This window comes from Electrophorus electricus, chromosome 11 (genome assembly GCF_013358815.1).
Source record: "Electrophorus electricus isolate fEleEle1 chromosome 11, fEleEle1.pri, whole genome shotgun sequence".
NCBI classification, from domain to species: Eukaryota; Metazoa; Chordata; class Actinopteri; order Gymnotiformes; family Gymnotidae; genus Electrophorus; species Electrophorus electricus.
This window is the reverse complement of record NC_049545.1, coordinates 905,001-921,234: the sequence shown is the minus strand read 5'-3', so window position 1 is coordinate 921,234 and position 16,234 is coordinate 905,001. Positions and strand designations below refer to the sequence as shown.

Genomic DNA, 16,234 nt, shown 5'->3' with positions numbered 1-16,234 from the left:
GTTTTGATCTGAGACAAACCTTGATCAGATATAAATGCATTCTGTTTCACTATTTTTCGTGGACTACTGTTGTAAACATGTCATTTAGGTTTTGGTCATAATATAAACAGTGAATAATAATTCATCAATAAGTTAAATCATGAATGACAAAAGCATCAATAAAAGCTCTCTGAGACCTAATGAAAAGAGTTGTTATTTCTCCCCTAGTCTAGAGCGCGTTCTCTAAAGTACCTCCCGGTCAACAGTGTCCCCCCCACGTGGCTGCATGCGCGTTGACAACACGAGCACGTGGTTCGTGACGCGCATCACAACTTCCGTGTTGTCAGAACGGGGAAGAACAAAGTTGAGTAGTTAGCCTGCTAGCTAACTAGCTAAGCGGAGTTACTGTAGTAACGACATGGACCTCTCAAGGTAGCTGTGCCACTGCACAAACTTGTCAATCCATTTATGTATATTGAGTTGTTTTTTAATTCGTTAATATATTTGTTTTTTGTCTATTTATGTTGTTCGAGCTCTCTGAAAGAGTTTAAAAGATGCCGTTTTCTGGCTAGCTTAGCTGTTAGCATGCTTGACTAGGTTAGGTTAGCTAACGTTAGCGAGATGTTTGTCATGTAGCAGTATTTATCTAAGATAACGCAGCCTGGGCTAACTTCATTATCCCTGACTAGTTTACCAGCTTACCAACCGCTAGAGACAGTCTGTCAGGCGGACGTTAGCTAGGTTAGGCTAGGCTAGCTGTCGTGTAGGTGTGCTAATGTTCGCTAGCCTAGCCTCTCTGGGTTAAACTGGCTGCTGCCTGCTGTTTCTGCGTTAAAGTGAGCACTTGAAACGTGTTTTTACACTTACATCTTGTAGTAATGTCGTTTGTCGCCGTCTCTGGCTGGCAACGAAAACCACAAGATGACTTAAGCAAAACTTTGGCTTATGAGCTAGCGTTAGTTATACTCATTTCCACATACGAAATATTTGTTGACAGCGTTTTGCTGAATTCGGATCGCAGAGAACACAAACTGCAGTAATGCATAAAATCAGTTTGTTGAGGTCAGTGATGCTTGCCTGGAACAGAATTATATGACAAAGGTAACGCGACTGTTATTTAGCTAGTTAGCTAGCAGCTATCCACGGCTTAGTGTGTCATATCTGCAAAATAAAAACCAAAAACATTTTAGCTAGGATTGTATGTTGGAAATCTTTCACACTAACCTTTAACACTACAACAACGGTTATCTGTCACCACTGTTTGGGCTAAGTAAGCAGTATTTTAAAGGCTGGGGTGAAATGTAATGAGCAGGCAGACTGGATGACTAGTAATGACTATATGCACCGTGGCATACCAGTTCTCCAGTCCTGGGTATCTTTTGTGTCTCTGCCAGTTGGGAAGTTTCCAAAAACGGTGATACGTAAGCACGAGACTGTTGTACGTTAACGAGCAACTAAACTTCATCGCTAGTAGCTTAGTTACTTGCCACAAACCTAGCATTGAAAGTTTCCTGCTCTGTAGGTTCTTTGGACCAGTGATTTTACAGGCTATGTCGTGGCTGTCTAACCTCACTCCCATATGTTTGGTTATTTCCCTGCTCAGACATCCTAAACTAAAATGTATACTGCACTTACATGAATTGTGTGCATTTAAGCAGGCAAAAAAAACCAACAACAACAAAAAAAAACCATACTGTGCTAGACTTTCCTGTATCAGAGTTTGACACCTCTGCATCCAGATGGTCTCTTGGCCAGCTGAGTCAGACTCTCACCTTACGGCTCAGTTGAGCACAGGCACCCACTCTTTGGCACGCTGTTTAGAGCAGAACGACAGGATTGTGATGAGGTGGAAGTGCTGGAAGCAGTTTATAGAGAGATGAGCGTCCTTAACTATATAACACCACAACCTTGCCTGTTCTTGCTGTCTGTCACTCTTAAGGTTCTGTTGAGGGCAGTGGCAGGACAAAGGAGTGAACTGGGGTCTTTTGGATCTCCCTCTCTCCTGCTTGGTCTTTATCCTTCTGTATATCCATGTTTCTAATCCCAGCTTTTGTGCTTCATTCTTCCCTTCAGGCATCTCATTCACATGAAGGGGAGAAGGCAGGGCTGCCTAACCTAGGGCTACTCCATCCTGCTTGTCCCTCCTTTTCATCTGTGCCTCTCCCTCTTTGCACCTTTGTGTGTGTCTGGCTGTCTCTCTCTCTCTCTCTCTCTCTCTCTCTCTCTCTCTCTCTGTGTATGTGTGTGTGTGTGTGGGGGGGGGAACGATGTTGTGCTGGGGCAGTTCAGCTCAGGGTCAGCTGGGCCTCAGTGACTCGGAGCCTGCCGTCTTTGAGCCAAGGAGCTGCCACATGTTTGACGGGAGCGGGCTGAGGGAGATGGCATGCGGTGGGAAGCACACACTATTCCTGCTACACGACGGGAGCATGTACACATGCGGCTCCAACAGCCACGGTCAGCTGGGCCATGAGAAACCGGGATCCAAGCCAGGTAAGCAACTATGCAGCTACTTCTCTCAAACACAGAGCACAGTTATGCTACTGAAGCAGGTTTGCTGGCTTTGTTATTAAAACACTTCTGTGACTGTTGAGAAGTTTTCCAACTTTTGGAACTATATTGCAGAACTGCCTTCACATTTCCAGTAATGAGAGAATCATTTACATTTATATTTTATGCCAAATTCTCTTCTCACTCACTCTTGGTACGTGATGTATTATCAGGTTTGACATAGTCTAAGTCTATTACAAATAATATAAATATAAGCATAGAATATTTTATGCAGCTTTTTGATGGGTCTGTCATGTTTGGATAAGGAGAAACTGAGTTGTGGTTTGTGGCTGTGAGGCTTTTGTCATGAGTCCTGCTAGCCTGTCTGTGACATTTCGGTCAGATGTCTCTAATCTAGGTTATGAAGCCACTAGCCCCAGGCTACATGCTACTGTGCACCTTGTCTTTGTGGATGGGATGCTTGTAGCAGTCAATCAAATGCAATTTTTCTGGGTACAAATTACAAGGATGATTTCAGAATAAGAATCAGACAAAAATATAGGAAAAAACTATGTGAACATCAGTTATAGTATTTGACATTTGCATGTAACTTTTTTTGATGTACATTCTGTGTTCAGTAAGAGAGTGGGTATGTGCAGTAAAGCTCTCTGGGTGCAAAATACAGAGGGAGCCACCTATCCGAAAATTTTAATTGTGTATATGCTGATATCAGTCATAGTATTGACTATTACTTGGAAATCTGAAAATGAAATCTTCCATGTGCCACTGGCTAAAAATGCAGAATCTTTTCTTCAGTTATATAACAAAGAATAAATTTTTCTTTAGAATAAAATTCTATGTGTTAGTGACAAAAATGGACTGTGTGTCAGTGTTTTGCAGCAGTTTAGAGTAGTACCTATGTAATGCTTAATAAATAAATCATCACATGTTATGGTATAATAATGCAAATTGTACGAAGGCTAATTAAAGCTAGATCATTTCCCTACAGATCCTAAATTTGGACTGATGTGCCATATTTCAGATGGGGTGTGTGTGTGTCCACAGAGCTGGTGGTGGCACTGGACGCGCAGAAGATCGCAGGGGTTGCGTGCGGGCGGACCCACTCACTGGCCGTAAACGAGCATGGCCAGGTGTTTGCGTGGGGGGCAGGTGAGGGGGGCCAGCTTGGTCTGGGCACCACAGAGGAAGCGGTGAGAGTGCCCAGGTAAGAGCCCCGTGCTGGGACTTCATTCACTTACAGTGGTTGTGTGAACAGCGGTTTGAGCTGTTGCTGCTCCCTTTGTGTGGACTTTAGGACTGCTCTAATTATCCATGTGTCGTTCAAAAACTACATTTTTCTTAATGCTGTTGAAAGCTGATGTGAGCTTGTTCCATGGTCAGCCTTTTGTGTGTAAAGTTGTCAGAATTGCTAACTAACCACTGAGTTCAGCAGTCATTATTTCAGCTGATGATTTGCAAAATATGTCCAATTTTCAATTTTAACTGAACTATTTTACTGACTTTCAAATGATTTTTTTTGTTATTTCCCCCCAAAATGTTTTTGGTTTTTTTTGGTCTCATTATTTGTAGATTGTATGTTCTTTACACTGTTCATTTTCACTGCTGTAGCCCTTTACAATAGCTTTTAATGACCTGTAATTAAAATGTTGTAAACTAACATTCATTCATTCATTCATTTATTTAGGGTAGGGTGTTATCATCTCTTCACTTCCGGCTGTAATTTCAGTGTATTGTGGGCTAGCAAGGCAAGCCTGGTGCTGGGAACTGATCAGTAGGTGATTGTGGACTCTGATTGTGGCAAACATGGCTTTGTTTTTATTTTCGATCTGCAGGTTGATTAAGAAGTTGTGTGAGCATCGAATCTCGCAAGTCATGTGTGGCAATCAGCACTGTATAGCACTCTCTAAAGGTGAGAATGGCGTGACCATACTGGATTCCCCTGTTTGCTAAAGCCTTCTCCGGCCTTCTCGGGTCTTAGATTCCTTGGTCCCACAGGCTTAGCTCCACCACCGTGATCCCCAGCATCGGTGCTCACAGTTCACAGTCAGTAGTTTTCTCTGTTTTGGTCACTCTGTTTTTGAAGTCAGTTGTGTTTTAGGGAATTTAGGGAAGGGCTCTCCAACGCTGGACCGTGAATCTGATTTCTTGTCCTGCATTTTGTAATCACTCACAGTTCATCGAGCAGTTACTCAAAATTGATTTCCCACTTTGCCACACCTGACTCCAAGGTAAAGGTGGAAAACTGGTACAACCTGGACCTCCTGGGCCGTGATTTAAATGGTGATGTCAGATAACTACGGGAGATCACCAAACACAACCTATTAGTAGGATAGAGAAGTGGGTCTGGAGGGTTGCCACAAACATGAACTCAGGGTATTGTTCCTTCTCTCAGATGGTCAGCTGTTCACATGGGGCCAGAACTCCAGCGGTCAGCTGGGTCTGGGGAAGGGGGAGCCCAGCTCGGTCTCTCCTCAGCCCCTCAAATCTCTGTGTGGGATCCCACTGGCTCAGATCAGCGCTGGAGGAGACCACAGCTTCGCCCTGTCTCTCTCTGGAGCCGTGTTCGGCTGGGGCAGGAACAGCGCCGGACAGCTGGGCCTCAATGACGAGCTCGGTGAGATTCTACCCCTGTGGAATCGCACAGAACAGCGAGCAACTCTGCAATGTTCCCAGTGTCCTCTAACTCAACTCTGATGTGCCTGACAAATGTGGTTTCTGGCCCCGGAGAAGCTGTTCTGTAAAATGTGAACATATTTAGAGAACTTGGCAGTAAGGAATAATCGTGTGAGACCCTGACTGCATGTTCCTGATGTTCTGTTCACAAAACGTCACTATTGTTATTCCCTTCCACTTCATCTAGCGTTTTCTGGCAGATTTAAAAGCCATGTGCATATTGCCACCAGATTCCCACGCTGCTGGTTTGGTGTAGCTGTGTTTTTTCTGCTCATATAGATCGGGCCGTGCCGTGCCACATTAAGTTCCTGCGCTCCCAGAAGGTGGTCTACATCAGCTGCGGGGATGAGCACACTGCTGCCCTGACAAAGGTGCAGCACTGCCACCCTCTGCTGGGCCGCACCCAGCTAGAGTCTGTTCAGCGGGTTGCGCAGCCCTAGTGGCACGATAAAGTTCTGGATGCAGTAATTCAGACCTGGCAGGGCCACAGCTCTGCATAGCTGAGTGTGGGCAGCTTGGGACAAACTTGGTACTTGGGTATAATTAGCCTAGTCATGTTAGATAAGCCAGAACACAGACAGATCTAAACTGTAGAATTATGCTTCTCCAAAATTTGAGCTTTCTGCCTCGTTAGAAAATGTTAACGTGCGTGGAGTGTGGTCCTGGTTGCACATTAAATGTGTGTATGCTGAACATTTGCGCACCAAGATCTAGTCAGCAACAGCCATGAAACGTGCTGATTGTACGTTAGACTTCAGTGCTTTGGCTTCATGCTGACGTGTGTTTATGCAGGACGGAGGGCTGTTCACATTTGGAAATGGCTCAAGGGGGCAGTTGGGTCACGACTCCACCAAAAATGAGCCCCTACCCCGCAGGGTGCTGGAGCTGATGGGCACAGAGGTGTCGCAGATCACCTGTGGCAGGTGAGCACACACACACACAATGAATTACTCTGTTTGACAGTATTGCTTTATTTCTGTGATTGATCAGGGAGATGTTGTTTACTGAAATTCTATAAGCACTGAAGTCTCTTTGAATGCAGTAAATATCTTAAACATGTGACAAATGTCTGCGATAAATGGGGAATACGATGAGAGGATAACAGTTTGACCATGTGTGTTTTGTGTGTGTGTGTGTGTGTGTGTGTGTGTGTGTGTGTGTGTGTGTGTGTGTGTGTGTGTGTGTGCGTGTGTGTGTCTGTCTCTGTCTGTCTCTGTCCCAGCCACCACACGCTGGCATTTGTACCTTCCACCGGCTTGGTTTACGCCTTTGGCTGCAATGATCACGGCCAGCTTGGCTTAGGGAGCCGAGGAAATGCCAAGATCCCCCTGCCAGTCCGAAACATCCATCCTCCGTATCTTGGCAGCACACAAACAGGTTATTCAGCAAGACAGGGTGTCATCATGGGGCTCAACCGGGGATTGTTGTAAAAGTCGTGTCACTATTAAAAAATTTGCATTTAGCACTTGTTGTTGCTTTGTATGTCAAGAAGCTTATTGATAGGAACGTGACATGTCACGAGCCTGGAGCAGGTGTTCCTGCTCCTACGGGGGAGTGCCATGGGCCAGGGTTTTTGTGCTGGACGTTTCATGCGCCAGTGCCCTAGCACACACCTGAGGCAGTGTAGGGGTGTACCGGTACGTGTATTCGTACTGTATCAGTATGCCCGTTACGGTTTAGTGCATGGCACATTCGTGGTAACCTTTCCGTGACATTTGAGGAGTGTAGACTCAAATTTCACAAGCACAAGTTCCACCCAAAACCTGGAGCTGCAAGCTGTTAGCAACATATTATAAAATGCTAAGCTTAGCTCAGGCTTGTTGATGTCTGACTGTCAGTCACGCTATGGCGAATGCACATGACACACAGGAGCTAGAAGACCCACCTGTATCTTTCAGAACAGCAGTATGGGGAGAATTTCAGATTCCCAATAAACTACTACACTGCGTGGTGCACAAGAACTGTGTTAGTGTTGTAGGGTATGTGTGGGGAAACACATGAACATGCTAACGCTTTAGCCACACCCATTTAAATTTTACATTTACGCATTTGACAGATGCTCTTATCTAGAGGCACATGTATTGTTGGCATTCTCCAGGCATCCTTACTGGCGCTGCTGGGTGGGGGGTTGAGCCCACCCCCACAGGAGAGGCCACAGTGTTACCCCCCATGTTGCATCATCCAGCCAATCACTGAAACTGAGCAAAACAAAAACCAAAAGAAAAGCAGAAAACTGCATTTAGACCAAAAACATTACCAAAGCAATTGTTGCTTACATTTCGTCAGGTTGGGTTTACACTTTAAAAACGCTGAAATATAACACATACACACATATAAATTCGATTTTCTATTTATTTTTCATTTTTGTAGCTGATCATGTCCTTTGGCCTGTTTTTATTATCATCCATACATAAAAATATGATGAAGAATATGTGAGTGTAACAATTTTACATTTTACTACTCAATAGACTGCAGGCTGTATCAGCTATCTTAACTATATGACACTAGGTGGAACAAGCTAACTTAAAGTACCGTCTGTTCAAAATAAATGAATACATCTCTAGACTTTTGTGTCTCGAACTCACACCGACGCGTGATGTCCGAAATGCAATGAGAACCAAACTGTGACAATTTGTAATTCTTGCCCCACTCGTGCAATGTAACTGATGCTGTGCTTCACGGGTGAAGAGTACCATCCCTAGAAAGGCATGTCTACAGTGGCACGAAAACGTTTCTTTGCCATAGCTGTGGTTTTGTGATTTGAAAGCAGGTAATATGGTAGTAATATGGAATTATGAGGTCATGATATTAATTCCTACAACTATGAAATGATCTTGTAGAGGCCTTGACCTAAAGACATATTTTACATAGTGTTACATAGTGTATGACCACCTCAAAGACTTATACACTCAGTTACTTTCTCCCCACCGTGGGTTTTAGGTGATGTCAGACATCCTCCTTTAGAGAGGGGATAGGCTCTGTGTAAGATTGAATTAATTTACTACTGGTTTTTTTTGGTTTTTTTCCCCCTAATTTTTTTCAATAAATATTTATTTATTGTACTCATTCTGTATTACACACTTATACTGGTCATACTAAACCCTCTCAAAAACTCATCAATTACGGCCTGTGTTACACACTCATGCTGGTTATATGTAGAAATTCATCGGTTTCACTTTCTTCCCTACACAGACATGGGGAAGTACACCGTCTGCAAGATCCACAGTGGAGGTGATCACAGCTTCCTTCTGCTCACAGATGATGAGGTAAACCCCAGCAGAGCACAACACCACAGTCCAGTCAACCATTAGAGGGTTTCATCTAATATCACGGCTAATGAAATTGTTGACAGCCCTGCGGTAAATGCTGAAATGATTTGCACGTCGACAGCAAGGCTGACTCTGGAGGAGCGGTGGAGTTCACTTTTGTCACTTTGGATCTGATCTATTCTTTAATCAGATTCCACACATTGCTCACTAATCTTCCTGCATTTGATTTGGTATTTGTTTCCTGGTACTATCCAGATCACAGTGACCAGGTTGTATTTAAGATCTGATGTTTTAATCTGACTTTGGTAATTAAATTGTCTCCTTCTCTTTAAATGGCCTTCAGTACTTCCTGATGTCCACATGAGGGTGCTCTTAGTATACATAAGTAAGGATGCTCTGGACAGTTGACTCAACATTTCCCGCTTTAATGTGTGGCTGGAGACGTGTTTAGTATAAATATAGATGTGAACTGACCTTGTAGTGTGCACACTTGAAAATTGCATAGTGTTATCTGAATTTGTGTGCATGTCTGTGCGCGCGTGTGTGTGCAGAGCTACCCAGAGGACTTTCGCATTACCAACACATCTAAAAGCATTTCCCTGATCAATAATGAGAGTCTAAACAGTTTGAGGTTGAAGCTCCTGGACACCAGTGACTCCAGCATCACAAAGTGAGTGGGAGGGGCCTGCTGTGTCTGGCTGGACCAGTAACGCCAAAGTCCAGTAGAGACAGTGGCTGTGCGCCTGTCGTATCGGCACTTATTGAAAAGATCGTCGTGTCAAAGGCCCAGTTTTAGGTGCTGCCATGAAGGAGACGCTATAGATAGTCGTTCATTTTACATTGTGATCAGTCACCCTCTCAACTACCTCACCACCCACGTGCTCGTCTGGATGAATGCAGTATTTCTACAGGGCTTTCATTCAGCTTTTCTCTCTGTGCTTGTTTTATTAGGCTAGTATACGGCATATATATCTGGCTGTTGTAGACTGTTCTAGTCACCTACTCTTTTATAAGTGATCATTAACGTTGGTGTGTTCAATGAGCTCCGTTATGTAAATTCAAAGCTGGCAGCCAGTTCCTGCTGGAGGGTGGAGGGTTGAATATGTGATGCTGTAAATTTAAATACACTTCTATTCATAGAACTGCTTGATGGGTTTGTCATCGTATTCTTGTTTGGGCCTTTTTGCAGTGACATCATACTGCTGTTGTCCTCAACTGCGTGCTGGAACGCCAGCTTTCTGGACCAGAGGTGATGTGTGAAATCTGTATAATTTGTTTAAAGCAATATTTCACCCAAAAATGCTAATGTGACCTTCAGTGAAAGGACACTCCCGGACACTAGAGAGGACACTAGTTATTCTGCCCTCATGTTTATATCGCTGACCCCTTTTCCCTTGACTACACCCAGTCTTCAGTTGTTATTAGTGATAATAGTGATTTGCTCACACACTGACACTGGAAGACTAATACAGTCCAGGAATGTTGCCTCCTCTCTACCCCCTAGTGCTCTACAGTTTGGTGAGGACGGGGCACACAGGGCACATTAGTTGGTGTATTTGGGTAATATTTGTTCATGGTGCTCTGCTATTAGGGCAAGGTGCTAACATGTTCATATATTTGTTTTCCATATGTACAGATTTTTATTCTCATATATATATATATATATATATATATATATATATATATATATATATATATATATATATATATATATATATATATATATATATATATATATATATATATGTGTGTATGTGTATGTATGTATGTGTATGTATGTGTGTGTGTGCTTCATAGGCCTGTAGGGTCTTCTGACTGTTGTGAATTAGAGGGACCTCCTCCGTGTCTAGCTCCACGCAGCACCTCCTACCTCCAGCCCTGGGTGCACTGTGACTGAGCTGCTGCAAAATTTACAGAACTAAACAAAAGATTTTATAGAAGCTACTTTTAAGAGAAGGGATTCACTGTCTAAAAAAAACCTTGTAGCATTGTTTATCCTTCACCGAGCTGATCGGTGATGTTGCCTGAGGGAGGGACACTGCATTGCTGTGTTTGCAGTGTTTCCATGTGTTATTAGTGTCCTGCACTGTGATCGGAGAGATTGGGGAGAGGGGAATGAGGACACTTATCATGCTTCTAATTTCTAATACCATCGTGCATTTACTGGTGCCAAATACAAGATTGATTTATTCTGCTTGCAGGTTTTCTCCATATCTTGGCGGACTGTAAGCAGGGCTTATACCCCAGAGCTTTAGTAGCCTGTGGTGATGGTGGTGATAGACTGTGTTGGGGTTTGTGTCTGTGTGATGGCTTCACTCCCTCATGTGTGTATAGTGTGATCAAAGATCACAATCTTGGATCTGTTTTCTTTGCATTCAGTCAGTTATCATGTACAGGGTGTATTCCTGCAGGCTCACAGCAGCACACAGATCACACTTCATCATTAACTAAATGGGGACATTGGAAGCTGGGGATGCTGGGGTCGAAGGTTGGGAGTGTAGCTCACCTGGTAGAGCAGGTAGCGCAGGGAGCTTGTACCACCAAGGTCATGGGGTTGAGTCCCAGCAATCAAACTCATGTATGTAACACATGTAAGATACTCTGGAAGTGTATGTTTGTTGTATTCCATTAGAGTTTCTCATTAACTTTGGTCATCTTGTTTACATATTTATTTTGTTCCCCCTCCAGTGATGACAAACATTTTAAAACCAACCCCAAAGTCCCGGGCATCGATCTCAACTTGGTCCGCCTGCTGTTTGACACACTGATGAAACCTGCCTATTCTAGGCTGCTGGAACAGGTACATGGTACACATGTTGTGTAGGTGCGTTAGATTGTGTTAGCTTATCAGACTGGACCCATTGTGAACCCAAAACTAGCTGCTTTCACACTCAAATCCAACAGCTCCTATGACGGTCATGTTTATAAGTGGTTGTGAAAGAAAGCTCGCAGCTTGAGTTCATTTTAACAGTTGTGCGGTGTTTGAGTCCAAGGACATATGATCTGTGCACCTTGACTGCTGAACAGTATTGGAGTCCGAGGACAGATGACCTCTTGGTTCTTGGAACATTGTGGTGTTTGCCTAATCTCTTTTGTACCAGCCCAACAGGTTTTGGAGATCTTTTCCTTATTGTTTGAACAGATGAGTTGGCACATGTAAAACTAGCCTACTGATAGCACATTATTGTTCACTTTGATATCTGGTTTGAAATGTGCAGGGTGTGTATTTGCACAGAGATCAGGGTTTTGCTTTATGCTCTTTCATGGCAGGAAGCAAGTTTAGTGTGCATTCCTTACAGATTAGGTTTCATCTAAAGAAGATGTGATAGCTTCACAGTCACATATGAAGTGACATGTATTTGTTTGTTTGTTTTTGTTACGCTAAGCAATCAGTCAAGAATGATTACAGCTGGTAGAACAGCCTGTAAGAGGTCACCAGTGGAGTCCGTGGTTGTTCAGTTGTAACACGTTGTTGTTGTTATTATTATTGGTATTATTATCATTTGCATTTATATAGCCCTTTTCTCAGACTCAAGGATACATTACAGACAGATATCAGCTTTTTACAAACACTAACACACCACAAACACTTGTACAGCTTCAACAACAACCACCGCTAAAACATTGTGTGTTTACTTTTAATAAACTTTACGTTCGCTTGGTTAGTCCTGCTTTCATAATTCCAAATTGAGACTAAAGAACAAGCTTTATGGTTTGAATAAACATGCTTTGATTACAGCAATTTTGAAACATGTAAAGGATATACTGTAAAATGAATTCTGCACTCCATTATACGTGTCATATACATATCTTGTAAGGTTGAGTACCACCAGCCCACAGACTCTTTCTTGCTGTGCGATGTCTTTTCTAAGTGCAAGCTGTGTGTGTTGTAGATCACTAAGAGCTTTGAGAGTCTGCTGATCCCCCAGCTGTCCTGCTCCCCTCCTGATGTGGAGGCCATGCGCATCTACCTGATCCTCTCTGAGTGCCCTGCTCTCCATGACTCCAAAAACTACCTCTCCTTGACCATCCCCTTGGCCATGGCTATCCTCAGACTGGACGCCAACCCCAGTAAAGTGCTAGGTATACTCACCATGGTAACAGCCATCTTAGCTACACGAGTTGTTGATTTCCTTTCCTCACACGTTACCATTGTTTTAAGAAGCGGCTGTTTCTTCTTCATCTGTAGATAACTGGTGGTCGCTGGTTGACTGCGAAGTGTTCTCCAGACTGGTAGAGATGTATAAGAGCATTGTGGTGTTCCTACTCACTGGTGGCAAGGCCCTTCTCATCCCTGTGTTCCTGGAGAGCTACATTAGCGCCACGCTAAAGCTACTGGAGAAACTGCACAAGGTCAAATCCCAGGCCTGAGACAACCTACAGGGTTCCCACTGCTTATGGAATTTGTGGAATATCATGGAATTTTAAAGAGTCTGTTCTAGACATAGAAAGTCAGGAGTGGGTTTTTTTTAATTTATCATGTCGTGTAATTATAGCATTGTAACATCTATAAATTTTGTTGTATATTTTATTTTGTAGTAAGTGTTTGAGTTGTGGTTATACCTGGTATTGTGCTAATAGGTGCCCCCTTTTTAGCATGTAGTTAATTTTGTCTTCGCTGTCTTGTTTATATTTGTAGTTCAGTTCCCTTGGTGTGGACCAAAGTGGAGAAGGATGCATTGCTGTTTTATTTGTCCTGGTTTGTTAAGCGTTCAGACAGACGTATTTAACGTAAAGCCAAAAGATGCAGATGGCAGTTCCATGGATATATCCCACTGTGACTGAACTGTTTCTATGATGTGCATTTTGCAACAATAACTGCATTAATCCCAGCCACACTAGGAAATGGCTTTACTCTGGTCTAAATTCATCTGTGGGCGTTATTTTTACTAGTTGAAAATTCAGCTGGCAAAATGCATTAAGGAGACGTTGGGGCCACTTGATGCATTTGGTCTGTACTGTGTTCACATTTCAAACAAACCGCACCAGACTATGTTTGGAAGTGGACTGGGACTGACCCGCTCAAGGGGTCTTGGCCCGCTTATTTGGTTCACACCAGAGTTTGAAAGGCAGCATTCTCACTTCCTCTATAGAACCAGAACAGAGCAAACACGGGCTTGGTTTTAATTGAATTGAAGCTGCCTAGTCACCACATCGTTAGTCCTCCTAACTTGCCTTTCCTGAAAGCACAGCCCGGGTATAGTTTTCTGTCGGGTACTAAACTGAGGTATTACATTTTGTGCATCTTAGCTTGTTGTGAGGTTTGCTTTACAGCACAAAGGGAAATGTAGTGAATCCTCTTTGTTGTTCTGTGAATCCCCCAAAAATACTGCAAGTCTTGATGTCACATGCAGGTGAACCTGAAAGCCCAGCATGTGGAGTACAACTGCTTCTACATCCCTGACATCACCAGCCTAGTGGACATCCAAGAAGACTACCTCAAGTGGTTTTTGAGCAAAGCTGAGATTGTGAGTCCTCTCTCTCTCTCTCTCTCTCTCTCTCTCCCCCCTCCCCTCTCTTTCTCTGCCTTTCCTTTCTCTGTAACATTTGCATTTCCAGCTGCACTATGCCTCTCTGATTAATGTTATGCCTGTGTGTTTATTTGGACAGTGTAAAGGTTACGTTTGCCTGGTCTGCCAGTGAAATCTGTCCAGTTGCCAAGTCTCATTCTCTCCAAATAAACTCTCCTAAACTGCTAGCATCAGGATGTTTTGTATACTCAGTAATATCACTGATATGAGCTTGTAAGCTGTTGGGTACCACACAGCGTAACTACAGTGTCTGTGTTTGGTTATTTTACAGAAAATGCGGTCACCTCCAGTACAGGTACGCTGAAGCTCTGTTGAAAAGGCTGTTTTTTGTAGTTGAATCAGAGCATTGTGAATTATTGAAGGTCAATGTTAATGAAGGTTATTGTGTTTCAGAGTTCTGTCACGTTATGTGCCTATCCGTTCATATTGAACGCTCAAGCCAAGACCACCATGTTGCAGACGGACGCAGAGCTACAGATGCAGGCGAGCACCTGGCACACACTATCTGCTAGCACTCCACTGCTTTTCCTGGTCTCATTATTACTCATTTAACCATAAATTCATTTCCACTTCTCCAAAACTGTTAGCACTGATGTCGTCAACCCTGAATTTTGGAGATAAACGTTACCGGTTACACCAGTTCCAGCTATGACGTTGCTCTCTCCAGACATTCTTGTCTGACTTGGTTCCTCGTGTTCCAGATGGCAGTGAGTGGTGCCAACCTCCACAATGTCTTCATGCTGCTCACTCTGGAACCTCTGCTGGTGCAGAACCCGTACCTGGTGCTTCACGTGCGTAGGGACCACCTGGTCAGCGACGCGCTACGCGAGCTCACCATCTATAACGATGTGGACCTGAAGAAACCCCTGAAGGTCAGCAGAGTCACTCTGAAACCAGTTCAGAGAAGCCAAACCACCGACCACAGTGTTGGGCAGTTATGTAGCTCCCAGCGTGGCAGGATTCAAATGCAGAACATACCTTGACTCCTCGTCTGTAACCAAATACTTTCTGTCCAGAGGAGGATGGGGCCCCCTCTTTGGGTCTTGGTTCCTCTCCAGGTTTCTTCCTCGTGCTCTAGGGAGTGTTTCCTCATCACTGTCCCCCTTGGCCTGCTCACTGGGGGCTTGGACTTGGACATTTGTAAAGCTGCTCTGTCACACTTGTTGTAAAAAGCGCTGTATAAATACATTTGATTAGATTTGAATTGACTTTTCGTTTACTGCCACTTACATCACAGATGTTGTTAACTGTCCAGTTTTTTATAACATAATTATCTCTGATTTAGAATTGGCTTCCATTTGCTGATGAAGTGGGCTGGCCTGTTTGGGACTGATGGGGACTGTCACCACAGGTGATCTTTGATGGGGAGGAGGCCGTTGACGCCGGAGGGGTCACCAAGGAGTTCTTCTTACTTCTGCTGAAGGAACTAATGGATCCGGTCTACGGCATGTTCACCCAGTATCCAGAATCCAACCTGCTCTGGTTCTCCGATAAAGTAAGTTCACCAATTTCCCATAATGCATGGTGTAGCAGTGTCTCAGTGGTTAAGGTACTGGACTAGTAATCAGAAGGTTGCCAATTCAAGTCCCACCACTGCCAGGATGCCACTGTTGGGCCCCTGAACAAGACCATTAACCCTCAGTTACTTAAGTTTTATTCAGACATAGTTGTAAGTCACTTTGGATAAAAGCATCAGATAAATGCTGTAAATGTACATGCATGTTGTACATGCATCCTGTGTTGGTGGGTGATGTTAGATGTATGTGACAAATAAACCAAACTTGAAACTTGAGAAGTGTACTTTTGGTAAAAGTCATGTTAAGGTAGTGAGATGTGTGACCTCTCTCTAGTGCCTTACTGCGGTGTACCTTTAAAAGGCTTCACGTGGCCCTGCCTTGTCGCCTGGGTTTCAATGGGTTGTGTGCACAACAGCTCGGTACACCACACCCATGCAGGCTGTGTGATATATTCTGTTTGCTTTGCTTTATGTTCTGTGGACGTTAAGAGCAGAGTAGCCCTATTTTACTATAAATGGTTGACAGTTTTAATGAAGGTTAAGGTTACACACACATGCGCGTGCGCGCACACACACACACACACACACACTTTTCAATCTTACTGTCAATATCTGACCAAAAGCATCTAGTATAGTTCACAGCAGAGCATCCTGGGATATTAGGTAGCGCAACCTTTCTGTGACCGCAGGCTTGATGACTGTGTGTGTGTGTGTGTGTGTGTGTGTGTGTGTGTGTGTGGGTGGGTGGGTGGGTTCAT

The 16,234-nt window shown here is 43.8% G+C and overlaps 1 protein-coding gene across 3 annotated transcripts in view; it reads left to right on the top strand.

Annotated features, from left to right (window-relative positions):
* Window positions 1-323: 323 nt before the first annotated feature.
* Window positions 324-16,234, top strand: part of LOC113588327 (probable E3 ubiquitin-protein ligase HERC3) — a 39,422-nt gene continuing 23,511 nt past the window's right edge. The window contains exons 1-19 of one of the 3 annotated variants that reach the window (XM_027027455.2): window positions 324-411; window positions 2,053-2,469; window positions 3,532-3,691; window positions 4,320-4,396; window positions 4,880-5,101; window positions 5,440-5,531; window positions 5,953-6,083; window positions 6,383-6,537; window positions 8,353-8,426; window positions 8,981-9,099; window positions 9,619-9,678; window positions 11,118-11,229; window positions 12,323-12,500; window positions 12,619-12,782; window positions 13,784-13,897; window positions 14,232-14,255; window positions 14,354-14,443; window positions 14,662-14,832; window positions 15,312-15,455. In XM_027027455.2, coding sequence (XP_026883256.2) covers window positions 2,247-2,469; window positions 3,532-3,691; window positions 4,320-4,396; window positions 4,880-5,101; window positions 5,440-5,531; window positions 5,953-6,083; window positions 6,383-6,537; window positions 8,353-8,426; window positions 8,981-9,099; window positions 9,619-9,678; window positions 11,118-11,229; window positions 12,323-12,500; window positions 12,619-12,782; window positions 13,784-13,897; window positions 14,232-14,255; window positions 14,354-14,443; window positions 14,662-14,832; window positions 15,312-15,455 — 2,310 coding nt within the window. In that variant the 5' untranslated portion in view covers window positions 324-411; window positions 2,053-2,246. Of the gene's footprint in view, window positions 412-2,052; window positions 2,470-3,531; window positions 3,692-4,319; window positions 4,397-4,879; window positions 5,102-5,439; window positions 5,532-5,952; window positions 6,084-6,382; window positions 6,538-8,352; window positions 8,427-8,980; window positions 9,100-9,618; window positions 9,679-11,117; window positions 11,230-12,322; window positions 12,513-12,618; window positions 12,783-13,783; window positions 13,898-14,231; window positions 14,256-14,353; window positions 14,444-14,661; window positions 14,833-15,311; window positions 15,456-16,234 lie in introns of all 3 variants that reach the window. The other 2 variants (XM_027027454.2, XM_027027456.2) reach the window with 2 other exon arrangements.